The sequence below is a fragment of the Hippopotamus amphibius genome, chromosome 1 (assembly GCF_030028045.1).
Source record: "Hippopotamus amphibius kiboko isolate mHipAmp2 chromosome 1, mHipAmp2.hap2, whole genome shotgun sequence".
Classification (NCBI taxonomy): domain Eukaryota; kingdom Metazoa; phylum Chordata; class Mammalia; order Artiodactyla; family Hippopotamidae; genus Hippopotamus; species Hippopotamus amphibius.
The window spans coordinates 82,420,496-82,438,593 of NC_080186.1; the positions used below are offsets into that span (position 1 = coordinate 82,420,496).

The window sequence follows — 18,098 nt, forward strand, 5'->3', positions numbered from 1 at the left end:
GGGAGCCCATCTGTGGGTCACGGAGGGGAGGCCGCTTGGCAAGGAAGTCCCTTTGCTCTTCTTGTCTTTTCCACAAGTCTTTTGAAATAATTTAATTTGAAACTATTATTTTCTGATTCTTGGTGTGCTTTTATGTGAACAAGTAGATGTCCTGTGAACTGCCGCCTCCTAGCTCACTGCAGAAGATGCACACGTCTGCACTGTGGAAACGGCCTCAGCATCTTTAAACAGTTACAAAGACATGTTGGATCTCACCTCCAACCAAAGAGCCACCCTCACCTGTTCTTACCTCTTTGTCTCCTGTCTTAATTATACCTATGAGATAGGCACTCAAATAAGTTGGGCAAACAGACGGAAAACCTAGATGCAAATAATACCCAGCTGACGGTGGATAATGTTTACATGCATTGCCAGTTGGGTGTTGTCTTCAAACTCTGTGAAGCCGACTTGACATGGAACATCAAGAGTAGTCCGTTCACTTCCACCACAGTGTTGCAGAATCTTGCTGTGACTGGCACCCCTGTGGTGATAACTCTCACAGAAGTTCACGCAATACAGCCGCAAAGAATATCTACAACTATACCACGTGGTGCACACAGTGAGATCAGTGAATTTGGATAGTTTGTGATAAGTATGCTTGCATTTTATTTTCTTCTTAAAGATAAAATACACACACATACACACAGAAAAAGCAGATCCACTTGAAATGAGAGCAGTGTAGAGGCCACAGCCACTAGGAAGATGGACTGAGATTTCTACTTCTGTGGTTTAGTTGAAAAGCATTTTGTAACTCATTTGGCTGGGCCGGTTTCACCATCAGGTGTTCCAGGTGAGCAAGTCAGTTCTGGTTTCCTTCTGAATGAGCCCCTGTTTGGAATTTGCTGTGTGCCTCACACGTGTTTGTTTCTGCTGCCCAGGGGTTCCTTATGCTGGCTGGTCCGACTGATCCACCATATGGCAACACTCCTGCACTTGCAGCCTCCCAGAGTTCCTTTCCAGCTGCAGCGGAAACGTGAGCAGGGTAGAAGGAGATCAGAGGGACTCTCCTCATCTCAGTTTTCTGAAGAGATGGTGCGATGGCTTTTAGATTTTAAGTCAAATAGCTGTGAGGCAAGCTCTGAAGGAAGCTCAGCTGAGGGCACTGAAGTCTATCAGACCACCCAAGCTTACAGTGTATGCTTGTTTCCTTGACTGTAAAGGTTGGAGCTGATGACCCTGCAGGTCCCTCTGACTCTACAATCCAGATGCCCCCCACCGCCCACCCTATGAAGTACATGCCGACATGTATGTCAGCTATGCCCTCTGTACCATTTCCTACGGTGCCTTTTGGTTTATTTTTTAGCCCAAGAGAGTTATTATGTTCTTACTGTCTTAAAAGCCCAGAAGTCATCATTTAGGTCATCCTTGAGGTGCAGAATTGCCTTTGTCCACTTCCTACAGAGGAAAATTGTTTTAAAGTGGGATAATGTAAACAAAAACATTATTACTATTTGTTTCATGACAATTATTTATGTACAATGTATGCAAAGGGACTTTTGCAAACCTTTATAAAGGTGGTATGTCACACAGAGTTAGGTTTTGAATCAAATTTATTATAGAAATATACCAATTTAGTAAATGTTGCAGTAGGTTTTCTAATATGTGTATGCTAAAATGTGACAGACAAAATAGAGAAATGGTCACGTCCAATAAGGGGGGAAAGTTTGGAATTAACTGCTGCAAGTCACAGATTATGAGTGCCCCTTGTCAGGCCCAGAGATGACCTGGTATTAGCCCTTTAAGAGGACATGTGCCAGGTGTGGGTGTGGAGATCCTAGGTAGTTCTAGGAAACACTCTTGCTACTCAGGTTTGTATTCTAAGTTATAAAAAGGTTTTGTAACTGCAAGTGGCTTTCAAAGAATAATTTTCTACTGGTGTAAACAGTAACTATGAGATTTATAAATGGGAAAGAGTGGCTGGAAAATCTCAGCAAAACTAACTTTCCCTGGACAGGTGCCTTAACTTAGGCATTTCTGGGCAAAGTCAGCTTTGCCAAGTAGCCATTAGGTCTCTACTGGTCAAGAGAAAGGGGAAAAATTCATCACGAGCTGTGCCTTGGAAATGAGTGTTTCAATCATTACCTGTACTTGGTTTTTCTTGCAATCAAGAAACTGGTGGGAGGAATGAGAACTTTATGGGGAATAAGGCTTTGTGCTCTTTGCTTATTGAAAAAATGCTTGATTTTATTTGATTTACTCTCCAGGAAAGTCAGGAGAGGATGGCTGAGTTAATTTGACCCTTTAACATCCCAGGATTAGGCCAAGGCACCTGGATCCTGGTACCTCCTCTAGTACTTCCTCCAGATCTCTCTTATTCTCTTCCTAGGGATCCAGGATGAATGTGCTCCTTGCATGGGGTGCTGTGTCAGGGCAGGAACCTGGAGGCACCTATCCCAAGAATTATCACAGACCAGGATACATACCTTCTATTGTTTCTTCCTTCATCATCTTGATATTTTTATAAAGAACAAAGAGCCCTCTTCATAAAACAGACTATACCTCTTCCTCTAACCAAATGAGTCCACCATTGAAATGAGTACCAGTTAATTTCCTTCCTTTGAAACTCAAACATATGACCAGACATATATGTCAATTATTTCAACAACCTAAATATTTTAATATTCTCTTTTATCTTCCTTGCTTATTTCCAAACTCCAAGTGGTTTTTGTTTTTGTTTTGCTGTAAGCAAAACTCTGTGGGAAAGTTCTTTTCAAAAATGCCCTCCCATACCATCCATTTCCTGATTATAAAAGGAACTTACACAACTCCCAATTGAAAAGTCCTTCAGCACAGAATGGGTGAGAAGTGGCAGGGAGGAGGTGGGGGTCTGGTATATGCGGGGGTCTCTGCAGGAGCCATATATGGGCCTCGGGGCCCCTCAGGGCCAGTGGACCAGTTGGGTCCCTGAGCCGAGAGTCTGCCTCAAGCAGTGGGCGGGGAAGGGGTAGCAGGGGTACCTTGGCCTGTCGGCTGGCTCCAGCAGCTCGAGGGTGCAAAGGGAGGTCGTAAATTTCAGTCTGCTGTTTAGCAAAGTTCACAAATACCTGGAGGCAAGAGAAGAGCAAGAGTAGGTAGATGTTTCCAGAAAACAGCACCCTCCACCTACCCACCCACTTTGCTTTCTGTTTTCCACGGTTAACTACAGCCCTGCTGGAGCAGCTTGTGTCCCTCTTAGGGCACAAGGCTTTTTCTTAGAATTGTGAGCTAAGGCAAAGGAGTGCCCGCGGGAGGATTAAAAGGTCAACAAGGCAAGGCAGATTCTCAGCTAGATTCTCAGGTATCCTCATAAACCTCTAAGGAAATAACTTAAAAAAACAAAACGAGGAGAACAGGAGCTGATCTCTTCACTTTTCTATTCTCTATTCAGTGTGCAGTGCGACTGACTCCTGTCATCTGCTTACGTTGACAAGAAGGTGCTGGGGAGTCAGCTCCTCAAAGGGCAAACAGAGACTGGCCTATTTCCGCTGCTTTACTGAATAGTCCTTAAGGATGTTTATTTAAAAAACAAACAAAAACCAATAAAACCCAGAAACAAATGTATACATGAGTGAATGAACAAAACATGGTATATACATACAATTGAATATTATTCAACCTTAACAAGGAAGGCTATTCTGACCCGTGCTATGACATGGATTTACCTTGAGGGCTTTATGTTAACTGAAATAAGCTACACACAAAAGGACAAATACTGTATGATTCCACTTATATGAGGTAGGTGGAGTAGTCAACAGAAAGTAGAACAGTGGTTACCAGTGGCTGGGGGAGTGATTACTGGGGAGTTATTGCTTGATGCATATAGAGTTTCAGTTTGGGAGGATGAAAAATTTCTGGAGATGGATGGTGGTGATGGTTGCACCACAGTGTGAATATACTTAATGCCACTGAAATGTAATGCCACTTAAAATCATTAGTTATAATATATATTTTTGATATATATTTTTTATCACAATAAAAAGTCATCATGTTAAAAAAACCCTGACACATGGCACGCACATTTATCAAAACTCACTGAATTGTTCTCTTTAAATGGGTGTATTCTATTGTATTTAAATTAAGCATCTGTAGCGTTGATTTGAAAAGAAAAAAAGGGCCACCCCCACAAACCAGGAAGGTGAAGTAACATCATAGTGTCGTGGGTAAGGATGCTGTAAAAACGTCAACAACGTCTGCTCATGACGGCAGTACTGTTAGAAAACAATTTCTGATATTCCAAGTTTAGCACTAATGGACAGAGGGACTAGAGTGTGGGAACTTGGGCATGTCCTGCCTCGCTCTCGTGTGGATGCCAGCCCAGCCTCTGCACAGCCCCCCTCTTGGCCTTGCCTGGTCCAGCGTGGTCTGCGTGACCGAGTACTCCTCGATGAGCAGGCTGTCCCTGTGGGAGACGAGCAGCCGGAAGATCCTGGCCAGGGAGGAGGAGGAGACCTGGACCTGCAGCATGTTGTAATGCCTCTCCCTCTGCACGCTGCCTGGGAAGTTCCCCTGGAAGAACTGCACCACGGGGCTCAGGTCGGGAAGCAAGTCATCCTTTGGGGATTTGATTTTCATCGTGACGATGTAGCCATCTCCAAACCTGGAGGATGCACCAGTGGTGTGGTACAGGCCTGTTAGCAGTTGGGTCTACAGCAACCCTGAAATGAGGACTGGACTCATCAAAAATACTGAGGATTAAAGGCCCGTCCTCTAGACCTTGTGTACATATTTAAAACTAGGAGTAGAAGGGCCACAATGGTTCCTGGAGAAGTAGTTTGATAATAGTTTTTAGAAGTCTAAATGCCTATGTGGTGAAAGTGGGCACAGGCACAGGACACAGGCTCCAGACCTGTGTGACAGCTTCCTGTGTCCACCTCTTGAACACGTGGGCATTTCCCTTTAACATACTTCCTGAAGTCAAGGGTAGCCTGAGCCCTGTGCGGAGATCACAGGCTGTCCATGAAGGTGTGTGGGGCCAGTGCTATTCGGTGGTGGAAAGACTGCCTGGCCCTTTAAAAGACTGGCTGGTGGGAGCAAAGACTTGGGAAGGCAGTGCTTCTCTGGGGAAGCTTCCAGAACAAATGGAGATGCCATGGCCAGGGCCATCAGTGCTCACCTCCTTCCCTCATCAGGTCACCTGCATGTGGACCATAAAATGGTCCACCAGAGTGAGTGCATGGCCAGCTGGCTTCCCCTCACACTTATATCAGGGTATACTTATTTCCGGGCTCCCTCCATCGACAAGGGTTGTTCCCCTTTACAATAAAATTAATGCCTTTACCTTTCAGCCTCAGAAAACTGACCGTCCTCCATGCGGGAACATTCCCTCTCACCTACTCTCCCATGGGGACATTGAGGAGTGAGAGAGAAAGGAGTAGGGAGCGTCTATGTCTCCAGCAGGTGGACGCTGGGAGTTGATGACACAGGTCTGGTGGCCTCACTTGCTGAAGTCCCCCTAGATATCTGTGCTGTGTCCAAGCTGTAGTTGCTCAAGATATCATGAGTCAAATGCCCAAATGCAGCTAATCTACTAGACCTTCCTCTCAACCATTTCTATGATGTGTAGGAAGCATGATGTGTACTGTGCAAGACGTTCCCTGGAGACATCAAGGTGAAGCATCTCGGCATAGGTGAGGTAGGTTATGTGCTCTTCCTTTCACCAGCTGGCACGGTGACATTTCTGTTCTGGACTCTCAAAAAGTGTTTGATAAGTGAGTGATACCTAGCAGTCCACCATTCCTAGTTTATAAAGCATATCAGAAGGCAAGGGAGTATGGCGTTATTATCAAAATCTCATTTTAAGTGATTGTCAGCTTTGGCACACAAACTATTAATAATAACACATTATTTACTGAAGTTTACAATTTACAAGAACAGGATAATCCTGCTGAAGATTATTGGCATTGCTGGTTTGTCATATAATACATGGTTGTTTCTCAAACTCAAAAGCATACGACATGCCAGAAAGGAAAACTGATCGCTCAGGCTGTTTGGCCTTCAAATCATTCCTACATTGGTTGTGGACTCTTACTAAATAGGTCATGGGTTCTGGATCTGTTGGGATAAGTGGTGGGATAACGAGGCAGTGGCAGTGACCCTCCCTCATCCCAACTGGGCTCTGCATTTGCCCCGATCAAAATCCCCATCTGGAGACTGGGTGAGCCTTCAGTCACAGGCAGTTAGATCATTAGAGAGGAGTTACAGTCAGCACAATGGCTTTCTCCATCTGCTGCTGCAGAATGAGGCCCAGACACCTCTGCCTGTGGGATGAGGGGCAGCAGGACTCTCGCACATGTCAGAAAAGAGCATAGGGCATGGTTGACTCCCCCCTCTCCCCAGAAGGTAACAAAGGCAATCCCCCACCAGAGCCTTACTTGTACTTGAGGTGCTGAATGGTGCCCAGACACTGAAAGGCGCCCTTCACCATGATGGCCAGCCGGGTACACAGGGCCTCGCACTCCTCCATGCTGGGGGTGGGGAAGAGCAGGTGAGGGCTGGGAGGACGGGACTCCATCACCCTCCTGCCCCACCCCAGCCCCCGGGAATCTCTTGCCTGTGGGAAGTGAGGACCACAGCTCTGCCTTCTCTGAGGATGCTCGTGATGGTGTTCCACAGCATGCGGCGCGCCTGGGGGTCCATGCCTGTGGTGGGCTCGTCCTGTGGGGAGGCAGAGAGGGCAGGGGACCGGGCTGGGAGCCAGCCTCCCTTGGCTCCTGCACCCTCCTGGGCTGACACCCTCTGAGCCGCTCTGCTCTCGGGCAGACAATGCACAAAGTCACTCCCCAGTGGGGCAAGATCCGCGGAAGCCAGCACAGGGTGTGGAAAGCAGGAGGTGAGTCAGGAGCGTGAAGGAACGTCAGGTACACCTCTAGACTCATTTCAGCCCATGAATGGGTTAAGGTTAATTAAGGCCATGATAGAATTATCTTAACAAAAGAAAAAAATTCTCTATATATGTTTGCGAGGAGACAGGAAGATAGCTCAGGTGACTTTTCAGGGTCTCTCCAAGGTCATGCCCTCATAAACCCCAGACTGCATGGGTACGGGGGCCTCAGGCCTGGACAAGTCCAGCTTCGGTGAGAGCCACAAGAGCCTTTGCTCCAGGCCAGTGCTCCTGTTCAATTAGGATCCCACACAGGCCTCCTCAGGCAGTAATAATTTTTGACCAATCACTGACATTCTGCAGAGGGGCTGAACTTCCCTGCTGGCGCCTGCAGCCCCACGAGAGGCTTCCCAGGAACTCAGAGTGAGAATGTGCTGTGACTCTAGTTCCCTCCAAGACCTGTGAACCAAACACTGCGCTGATTTGCTCAAAATGAGCAGAGTACAGAGCAACCCAGATGACAACAGACTGCTGCATTTTCTAAACCTGCTGACCCAACCACAGAGATGCAGCACTTGGCTCTTGCAAACCCTTTGGTGGTCCCGGTGGTCCTCACCAGTAGCACCAACGGTGGGCAGCCTATTAGTGCAATGGCTGTGGAGAGTTTCCGCTTATTGCCTCCACTGTAGGTGCCGGCCAGGCGGTCTGCGTAGAGAGACAGGCCCAGGCTCTGAAGACTCCAGTTTGTCACCTAGGGAAGAGAAAGAAATCTCATTTGGGAAAAACAAACAAGCAAACACCCCAAACCTCCACCAACTCAAAATCGTGGGCTCCCAGGTCTCACAGCAGTTAGGCTGAAAGAGGACCACCTGCTGGCTTGTGGCCTTCAAGGGCTCCTTTCCACTCTGGGCCTTACATGTGTGCTTCTGCTGTGGTTTGGTCTGCTCCACACCCGTTGGGTGCAGCCCCCTGAGAAATGGCCTTCAGCTTTACAAGAGCAGAACAATGCTTCTCACCCAGTGTCCTGGACTACGGCTAGGAGTGGAAGAGGAAGAGTCCTGGGGTCTGTTTAAAAAGATGGTGGGTCCCAGACCTGTGAATACCACCCTTCATCACGGTCACACCTGAAGTCTTGTATTGCATCTGATATATACTTATTGAGCACCTTCTATGAGCCAGGAACTATACTGGGAGCTGGAGAATAATGGAGAACATGGCCATGGCTCCTGTGCTCACAGATGGATGAAGGGTAGTGGAGACAGACAACAGAAATACACAGAATAATGACAGATTATAACAGTGCTTTAGGGGAACTCAACAGTAAACTATGATAGAGGATACAATGTGTGTGTGTGTGTGTGTGTGTGTGTGCACGCGCGCGCGTGTGCACGCGCGCACACACAGAAGGAAAACTAGGGAGGTCGCCGAGACAGGCCCACCATGCCTTCTGCATCTGTCCCTGGAATGTTCTTCCACATGGCTCACTCAGGTCTTCACCCAGAAGTCACTTCCTCTGTGAAGCTGTCCCTGGGCTACGCTACGTAAAAGTGCAAACCTCACAATTCTCCCCTGCTTTATTTTTCCCCTAGGGACTTTTTACTCTCAAATGTATTGTATATTTTACTTGTTTATCTTTTTAGTGTCTGTCCCTTCCACTAGAATATAAGCTCTATTTTTCACTTTTTATTTGGAATAGTTCCCAACTGACAGAATTGTGCAAGAATAAGAATAGTGCAAAGAACACTCATAGACTCAGTCTCTATTTTTCCTCTCTCCTTCTCTTACACTCACAAAAAATACACACACACACACACACACACACACACACACACACACACACACACACACACAATGTTTTCAGACTCATTTGAGGATCAGTTATACTTGGCTCTTCATTCCTTAATACTTCAGGGTCTATTTCCTAAGAATAGAGACATTCTCTTACATAACCACAGTACAAATATGATTGTCAGTAAATTTATCATTGTCATGATACTTTTATCTAGATTTTTACCCTTCACAGTCTGGTTTTGCCGATTCACCCAATAATGTCCTTTCCAGCATTGATTTCTCTCCAGTACAGGCTGCAGTCTAGTGTCCATTATTGTCACTGTGTCTACTTAGCCTCCTGTGATCAGGAGCATCTCCATAGCCTCTCTCTGCCATTACCTGTCTTTTATGACTTTGATAATTTTTAAGAATAAAATGTATATATTTTATTCTTAAAAATTATCAAAGTGTATATATATATATATGTATATATATATATACACATGGGGTTCTCTCTTGCTTTCCCCCTTTTCATATTTGTGTGTCCTTTCTCCCACACTGACAATTCTGGCTCCAAATGACATAAACACATTTATTCATTGACTCAGTCCTATAGAACATGTAAAATTGTTTCAGAAGTGCTTTGCCCATGCTGCTATAAAAAACAAATCAACTGAAAAGAGCTCATAATTTGTTTATAGTTCCTTCTCTTTGCTCCACCTGCCCAAGACTGAGGATATACAGTCAAATACGGTGTCATCAGCTATTTGTATTAGTTCTTTTTCTCCCCTTCCGTATGATTATTACTTTCCCTTGAAGTAAAATTGGATTAATTGGTTTTAGTTTGCTTTCAGTGTTAGGATTTTCTGTTTTCATTTTCATCTCTTTCCAATTCTTATTGATTTAGTCTTATTTTTTGAATATGGAGAACACTAACATGCTTCCAAAAGTTTAAACTATACAAAAAAATATCCTGAGAGAAGTGTTGTTCCCTCCCATTTCCCTGTCACCCCGTTTCCCTCTTGCCAACCACCACATTCATTGTTTTCCAGTTTATCCTCCCTTGTTTCTGTTTCTAAAGATAAGCAAACATATTTATACTTTTTTATTTTTCCTATTTTCTTACACTAAAAAGTAGCATTCCACGTGTTCTTTTGCATTTTGCTTTTTTCACTTAATATCTCCTAGAAAAAAACATATCAGTTCACAGAGATTTTCTTTATTTTTGTTTTTGCTTTTTTTTATAGCTGCACATGACCTTATTGTATGCATTTATCACAAGTTATTCAGCCAATTTCCTGTGCCTGAACATTTAGCTAATTTCCAATATTTTATGAGTAAAATGCAGTGAATAACCTTTTACATAGGCATTTTGTACTGCGTGAGGTGTGCCTTTAGGGCAAATGCCCAGAAGTGGCATTGCTGGGTCAAAGGGTGAATGTGTATATCATTTTGTCAGATATTAGGGCAGGATTTTTTTGGTCTGTTTTGTTCACTGCTATACCCTTATCTTCCAGAACAGTGCTTGGCACATAGCAGACACTCAGTTGAGCATTTGTTGAATGAATAATTGGATAGCATGGTCCAGCATTCCCATCTCTAAATAAATGCATTCTCGTGAGATAGGTTCTTGAGTGGCCACAACAAACCATGTTTATTTACCCTCTTGATTTCCTCTGCTGGTATACCTCGAAGTCGGGCATAAAGGTAAAGATGTTCTCGCCCTGTAAGCAGGTCATCGATTGCATCAAACTGAGGACAGTAGCCCATACTTTGATGGATGTCAGAAATATTGGTTAAAATACTGCAAGAAGAAAATGCAGTTAGCAGGTTTCCTTCACAAAGTAGATGACCAGAGATCTAGGGCTGGAGGAGTTTCTGCCAATAAGATAAGAAAGCTGCCTCTTCTCTTCTCCCATTTTGCCTTAGAAATGTGCACGACATTTAGGAATCAGAGCAGGGGCTCTTTAGTTAGAAGCTGATAAACTCCAGGAGTTCTGAGCTTTGAATCCAATCAGATTCTCCCAAGTTTACCTGTCTAGGATAAACTGAATACCTGTTACCCAAAGTCAGCTATAATTTTGGATTGCATCACCTCGTAAAAACAAAGGACAGATCAAATGTAACAAAATGACCAGTGGTTTTTGGTTTTTGATCCCTTTCAAGCATTTGGAAAGTAGATAGAGAAGATGTATGCTTCCCAATGGAAGTAAATTTCTCCATTGGTATTTAGTAGCAGAGATACAGCCAATGAAAGAGGAACCAATCAGATCACCACCCAGAGCAAGAGGCTGGCAGAAGAGATGAAGAGATGAAATGAATTGAGTCCTATCAACTTCCTTTGACCAATATATTCTCTCCCACTAGAAAATATATTGCCTTGATGAAAAAATAAACTATCCATAGACTAGTCTAATTTCTTTCCCCCTTCTCTTACAGCTTAGGGTCTACGAACAAAGGATGGATGCAATAGGATGAGACAGACAGAGGCCATGTAGTTCCCCACTATGACAAAAACTACTTAGGTATGGATGGGCCAATTAAAACCACCCGAGGAAGCAAGGAGGGTACTTCACCAAATTCACAAGAACTACTCCACTGAAGAACCCCAATCCTGTGTCTTAAACCTATATGTTCTTTCTAGCTTCTGTCTTGGTTTTACTTTCTGGGCATCTGACTGTGTCTCACTTGGACTATAACTTGACGTTTCACGGTAAATCCTATTACATTCCCCTGCCCTCCACTCTCTACCCTCTTCCCTTCTGTTACCATCATGAAGTCATTTGCTTGGTTGCAGGCTAAGCTAGATCTGAAGATGAGATAGACCCAGCCATGGCTCCACCCCTGCCATTTCCCTGCCATCCTTTGCTCTAGACCAGCAGGGATGGCTGGGGAAGGCTGGGGAACCAAATTCACCCTATGTGAGCCAGTGAAAAATGCTCAGGACTCTCCCTGCCCGGTGAGCACTGGGCCACGCTGAGGATGGCTTTCCCCAGTCAAGCAGAAGCTGGTTAGATGTCAGCAGTGCCCAACTTCACTCATAAACCAGGGCGGAGAGTTTCTCTGGGCACATCTAATGTGTGTGAGCTCTGCTGTTCAAGGGGCAGCCTGGAAAGAGGCAGACAAGTGTCAGTTCATGTCCTCCATGCTATTCTGTTGATGACCAGTCTGTTTCCAGGCTCCTTATTTCAGAGAGCAGAAGGCACCCTCCCAGAATCCGAGGGCACATACCAGTTCTCCCTTTATAGAGGAACCTTGGCCTGCAAAGCCAAGCATTGACACAGAAATAGCCAATGCAGATGAAGACCTTTGAGGGCCCTTGAACCAGCCCCCATCTAGAAACTTGACCCAGAGAAAGGATGCTTCATAACAGAGGCTCTTAACCTGGGGCCCTGGGGTTCCTGTAGGTCATAAACGTGCTTCAGGGCTCTGTAAATTCCTCAAAAGTACAAAGAATGTATGAAGAGAGGTAACGGGAAACAATGGTGTATTTTTATAGGAAGAAGGTGCACATGTTCATCAGATGATCAAAGGGTCATATGCTCATGACCCACAAAAGACTAAGAACCACTGATTTGGTGCTTCCCAGAACTTTCCTAGAATTCATGCTAATGGAGGAATCTCTTAACAATCACAACTCAACCCAATTTTCCAGAGAGACTATGTCTTAGACTTTTTGGACCATGTTTGCTGGGAGGTCCACCGCTCCGCACAGATCTTTCAGGCTCTTGGAGCTGCTCTCAGATACAGGGTCAGTGCTTACCCTCCCCATGGTGGGACGAGGACATGGCTCACGACCTGGGAGAGACACCCTGAGACAGGCTGAGGAAGATACTTACCTCTTGCCTGCGACAGTGGCATCCCCTGAGGTCACTGTGGTGTCCCCAGTGAGCATCTTGAATGTGGTTGTTTTGCCAGCTCCATTCACTCCCAGGAGGCCAAAGCACTGAGGGAGAACACACAGAATTGGCCTGGCCCTAGAGCCCAAGAGGGTCTGGAGTGTCAGGCACTAGGGCAAGTGCGTGGGGTGGGGGGAGGCATTTTAGGCCCGTGCTGCCTTTATGGAGGTCACTAGCCGTGTATGGTATAAGGTAGCAGGACGTGCCACTTTGGCATGAGAGATGATTTTGAGCTGAAGGCAAATGAAAAGAAGCAGATATACGAAAAGCTCTCTGCCTTCCCCTTATTTGCCTCTAAGCAGGGCATACATTTACAAGGTGTTTCTCTTTCCCCTCTACCAAGATGGACAAAAGTTAATCACTGGAGACAACTTTAGACTCTTACCAGCCTGGAGATGACACCTGAAGAATCTATAATATATAGCAAACTTTACTAACTAGCCCTTATCTACCATTAGTTAACCATACATTTGCCTTCCTATAACTTGCCACCCTAGAAACTGTAAGTCCCGTTGTCTCGTAACTTCCCTAAAAATGTACTGTTCCTTTGCTAAGATGCTGTGTAAGCCCAAGTTCTAACCACCCCTTTGGGGTAGTCATCTCCCCTGTGTATGTACGGTACACATGCTAACAAACTTCTCTTTGTTTTTCTCTTGTTCATCCATCTTTTGTCAGACAAGTTGACAAAGCCCCAGCCCCTGAACCTAAGGGAATAGTAGGAAGGAGAATTTTTCCTCCTTGACAGTGGCTACTGAGCACTTGAAATGTATCTACATGTCCTATAAGGTAAAACACTCACTAGATTTTGAAGACTTAGAACAATAACAAAAAAATGTAAAATATCTCATAAATAATGCTTTATATGAATTACATGTTGAAGTGATACTATTTCAGATACACGGACTAAAATTAATGATTAAGATTAATTTCACCTGTTTTTACTTTTTTCACATGGCTGCTAGAAAATTAGAATGACCTGTGGTGGCTTCTGCTTTGTCTATTGGCCAGCTCTGCTTGGGAGGAGACCAGAGACATGCACAGGAGCTGACTTTCTGAGGTCCTTTCACACGGGCATGCAGAGTACCCACCTCTCCAGGGCGGACTCCCACACATAGCCTGTCCACCGCTGGGCTGGAGGTGCCTGAATAAATCTGTAAGATCCAGAGAAAGCGAACTGAAGACTGAGAGAGGGTTAAGTGGGGAGGGCTAGAGAGCAAAGGATGGTTTAGGCGAAGGTTACATGTTGACACGAATGTGCAGAGTGGTGCTGTGAGCACTGAGTCTTGAAGCTGACCCCCTGTGCGGAGATGGAGAAAGATTAGTGGGGCTCAGCTGAAGTAGCTCTCACTGAGGCCCTTTGTCAGTGCCCAAGATGAATGCTAGGGAAAGTGCATTGAGTGTTCTCGGAAGGCAAGTTATAACACAGAGATGACAACCTCACATAAAATTAGGGAAAGGAATTGCTTGCATTTCGCTTATTCTACAGAAGGCAAATCACAACATGGTGCCTTCTCTGGTCCAACTGGCACCTCCAAACTAACACGCCTACATCTATTCCCTTACCTTGGTTAGTTCATTTAGCCTTAAGATATCAGTTTTATTTCCTCCACTAAGAATTCTTTGTCTTTCTTCAGCCACATCATCATCTTCATCTATGATGGGCTCCTTAGCGGGCTCAGTAGTCCTAGAGGAAGAAAAGAGGACAGAGTGGGCTGGTGTACAGCATCCTTGGCACTGCTCTTTTCATCTTACCTTCTTCCCATTCCCTGGCTTCTGCCCCAGCCTGGCCTTCCACACCCTAAGGCTTGAACTCTCGTAAGAGTTCTTGACTCCCTGCAGGAGAGGCGTTAGGCATTAGGCAGAGAGGGCAAGTGCTCGAGCCCAGGGTCTGCCCTGGGCTCCAGTCCTGGCCTCCTATATGTGACTTTGGGCACATCACCAACCCTCTCCAAACCTGGCCTCCTTCAACCATAAGATAGGGAGGGGGTGGTGAGGGCGTCTGCCTCGTGGGATTGTGGTGAAGATGAACTTAGCATAGTGTCTGGCACAGAGTCAAGACTCAAAACCTAGCAGCTGTTATCATGATAAAACCCTTCATGTATGATAGTTACTAGCACCTGAGCCTCCTACTTCTTTTAGTCCATCAGGTTATCTCATGTCTCCAACCATAGTTCTCCATCAGCTGTAGGTTAAAGCCCTAACTCCTCAGCGGGAATCCCAGAGCCCTGCAGTCAGACCCCACCTACCCTTCCCACCAGCTCTCCCATTTCTCTCTTGGACTAACTCCTCCACCAATCATTTGATCTACCCGTGGTCCCCAGCCCATGCTAGCCTATCCCAGCTCCCAGCCCCTGCAGGCATTTCCAGTGGCTCAGTGTTCTCATTCTCCTGCCCTGTGGAGCAGAATCCTCCCTGTCCTTAAAAACACAGCCTCTTCTCTGAAACCCTCCCTGAACACCTTGACCTACATGCTTTCCTTCCTCCCTCCCTGGCCATATCCAGTTCATTGCTAAGTACTGTCTAACAAACTTCCTACTATTTATCCAATTCTTTTAATCCATCTCCTAATGCCCCATTCCTTTCCAGGCTACCACAATCGCTTGCCTGGGTGCCAAAGTGAACTCCTGTCTGGTCTCTCTGCTTCTAACCTCGGCAGATCATGTCATTCCCCTGATTAAAACACCCTGACAGCTTTCTGCTGCCCTCAGCCTTGAATTTGAAGTCCTCACCAAGGTGAAGGGGCATTTCATGATCTGGCTCTGCCTCCCTCTCCAGGCCCATCTCTCATCCCCCTATCCCTCTCCTTTCACAGCCATCCTGGACTCCCCACATGCGGGCATGTCCTCTACCAAAAGCACTTGTTCTTCCTCCCTCTCCTTCCTCTCTTTTTGTGGTTGCTTCTCAGTATCATGGGCATGGCTGTCTTCTTGAAGCCAGAGACTGTGGAATGCTTCTCCGGTCCTCTTTCCAGCCTAATGCAGCAGGATGCACTCAATTGTGTTGACACCAGAGTTTGAAGCTAATAAGTCTGTTTTAGTAAATACCTCCTGCCCCTCTCCCACCCCAGGCCTCCTAAAGATGTGGCCAAAGCTGCAGAGGGGGGCCTGCAAGGGCTGAGGGTTCCATGGACAACGACTCCTCACAGTGTCTCCCATACTAGAACCACTTTCTGGTCATGCTATTTCATTCTAAGGGTTGACACCTATTACCTCATTCAGTCTCTTTCCAATAACTCAATTCCCTGTGGATCAAAACCTAAAAACAAGTCCTCTGAATCTTTACTTATATGTGACCACATTCAGCCTGAGAGGATGAGAGGATGAGGCAAACACTGTCCAGGAAAGCTTGCTCTGAGTGCCCAGTGATCCACAGTCTGGGCCTCTGGGCTGAGCCCAGTAAATATCAGCCTGGGTTGCAGAGGGGGCTGCCTTCTGGAAACCTGAGCGCCCACTTCAGAATGAGGCACGGTCTCGGGCAAGAGCATGGGAAGAAAAGCACAGCAGGGCCGCGTCAGGGTTGGCAGCCAACACCCTTCTTCCCCAACCAGGGGTCACAATCACTGGCCCAGCCCACCCCCCACACTGTACCTGGCTGCCTGCACCTCGAATGTCACCCCCATCTACTCCCTTCCTTCCCTACCCTGTCCCTACTTGCAAATCTCTAATTAGCAAAGGCGCCTGCTTTGTCTATTTTCTCATGAATGCTTAAATCTGTTTCCCAGTGCTCTGGATACCAATGAATCATTATCATTTGCAATTCTATGATCCAATTTAATATGACTATCTGTTTATTAAATGAATGGGATTAAATATTAGTGATTGAAATTAATAGCATATTTTAAACACTTTAAAGTTTAACTTTTTAAACTTTAAATAGGCACAAATTCTAATGTGCCTATTTTAATGTCTCTCTCTTTGTATTATTCAGAACAGGCCAGGCTTTGAGAGCATAAAAAACTTAATGGAGTGGTGCTCATGAGGAAAGAGATGACCACATGGATGTGAGTCAGGTTCTCTGCCTGATAGACACTAGGAGCTGGCCGTGGTACCCCCAGGGCAGCGGCGTGAGCATACCATCGGCTGAAGAAGAATTGGTACTGGATGAGGAGGGTCAGGAGGAAGTACACCACCCCTTCTACTGCCATGGCAACCAGGTTCTTCCCAATCAGGTCCCACTGGAACGGATTTGAAGAGTGCTCCTCACCTGGGGATGGAGGCCACCGGAAATTGACAGGAGTTAAGTCCATTTAGCCGCCCAGCTGTCCTGAAAGTCCTAGTTACAACACTAGGCTCAGCTGGACTAGGCCTTATGCAAGGGATTAAGTCAGAGCCAAACCTGAGTCTCATATTGGTTCCTCAAGTCAGAGCAGGGAAGAGTAGGAACTGCACTTGACCGCTCCTAGGCTCCTCAGCCATGGAAAGATTTTCCATGATTTTCCTTCTAGTGTTAGGAAAATCCCAGACCAACTAGGCGCCCCCAGCTCCAGCCCAGGCTGCAGGTCTGTCATAGGAACCCCCATGGCAGCCCTCCCGGCCTTGGAGGATCCAGGGTCACATGACTGCTACCCACCAAACCGGGCATAGACGTCTGTCACAGCCTGGCTCAGTGCCAGGTCAATGAGGCTCCGGCCCAGGCAGAAGTGGGGGAAGACAATGAGCAGCTTCCTCAGCATGGCACTGAACCTGAGCAGCGTCTGAAATACAGAAAAGCAGGACAGTCAGCGATGGAGGCCAAGTCTGGCTGCCCCCTCCTGAGCGAGGTGGGGCCTGGATTTCCTCATGGACCAGGACCAGGGGAAGGCCTGCAGCCAGACTGGCTACCAGAGGGATTTGTCAAGCAGATAGGAAGTTTTGGAATACTCACAGGAGGTGCTTCCAGCTGGCAGCCTGCTTGGGGAGCTTTCACTGCAGACTTACTTTGAAATTACACAGGAACCCTCCACAGCTTTTGTTACCAGGAGATGCAGCAGCTGCTGGGGGTGTGGCCCCAGCTCTGTCTCCTCTGATACAGCTGTGAGCCACGCTGGGGGCTGAGGCTCTGTCACTGGCAATATCTTAGCCTAGCTTGTAACAAAGGAGAGGGGCCCTGAGCATCTTCTAGCTCTGCTTCTCAGCTCCTACAGGACAGCTATGGCTGTCTGAGACTGTCACCAGCAGAAAAGATGGCTGGAGACTCTCCCTGGTGTCCGGGTTGAGTTGGGGGGACCTGTCTTCAGGTGGTAGAAGGTGCTTTCTGCCTTAGCCTTGAGTGTCAGCGTCAGGCAGAGGGGACGCGGAGGAGGTGAGGCTGACCCACTTTTGTGATCCATCCCTGCCGTACAACTGCCTTCCTCTCTAGCCTCTGCACTTTTGTTTACATTACCTCATCTTCTACCTACTCCTCCCCACGGGCCCCCCACACTCTTCCCGGAAGGCACTATGCTCTTTTGCCTCTAGGCCTCTGCACTTGCAGCCTCTATTAACCATTGCTATTAGCTGGAAAGAATGCTCTTTTCCCTCCTGCTCTCTGGCAGATTCCTGCCCTCCTTTAGAAAGCTAGCTCGAATAAGCCCTCTCTTATAAGCCTTTCCAGATTCCCATGGTAAAATATCC

At 46.4% G+C, this 18,098-nt stretch overlaps 1 protein-coding gene across 1 annotated transcript in view; it reads right to left on the reverse strand.

The window, feature by feature from the left end:
* Positions 1–638: 638 nt before the first annotated feature.
* Positions 639–18,098, reverse strand: part of ABCA4 (ATP binding cassette subfamily A member 4) — a 127,987-nt gene continuing 110,527 nt past the window's right edge. The window contains exons 39-51 of the mRNA XM_057717913.1: positions 17,077–17,200; positions 16,581–16,710; positions 14,071–14,191; positions 13,596–13,658; positions 12,448–12,554; positions 10,271–10,412; positions 7,455–7,589; positions 6,569–6,672; positions 6,390–6,482; positions 4,366–4,615; positions 2,997–3,083; positions 1,368–1,434; positions 639–999 (exon numbers count right to left, since the gene is read on the reverse strand). Coding sequence (XP_057573896.1) covers positions 1,399–1,434; positions 2,997–3,083; positions 4,366–4,615; positions 6,390–6,482; positions 6,569–6,672; positions 7,455–7,589; positions 10,271–10,412; positions 12,448–12,554; positions 13,596–13,658; positions 14,071–14,191; positions 16,581–16,710; positions 17,077–17,200 — 1,392 coding nt within the window. The 3' untranslated portion in view covers positions 639–999; positions 1,368–1,398. The remainder of the gene's footprint in view (positions 1,000–1,367; positions 1,435–2,996; positions 3,084–4,365; positions 4,616–6,389; positions 6,483–6,568; positions 6,673–7,454; positions 7,590–10,270; positions 10,413–12,447; positions 12,555–13,595; positions 13,659–14,070; positions 14,192–16,580; positions 16,711–17,076; positions 17,201–18,098) is intronic.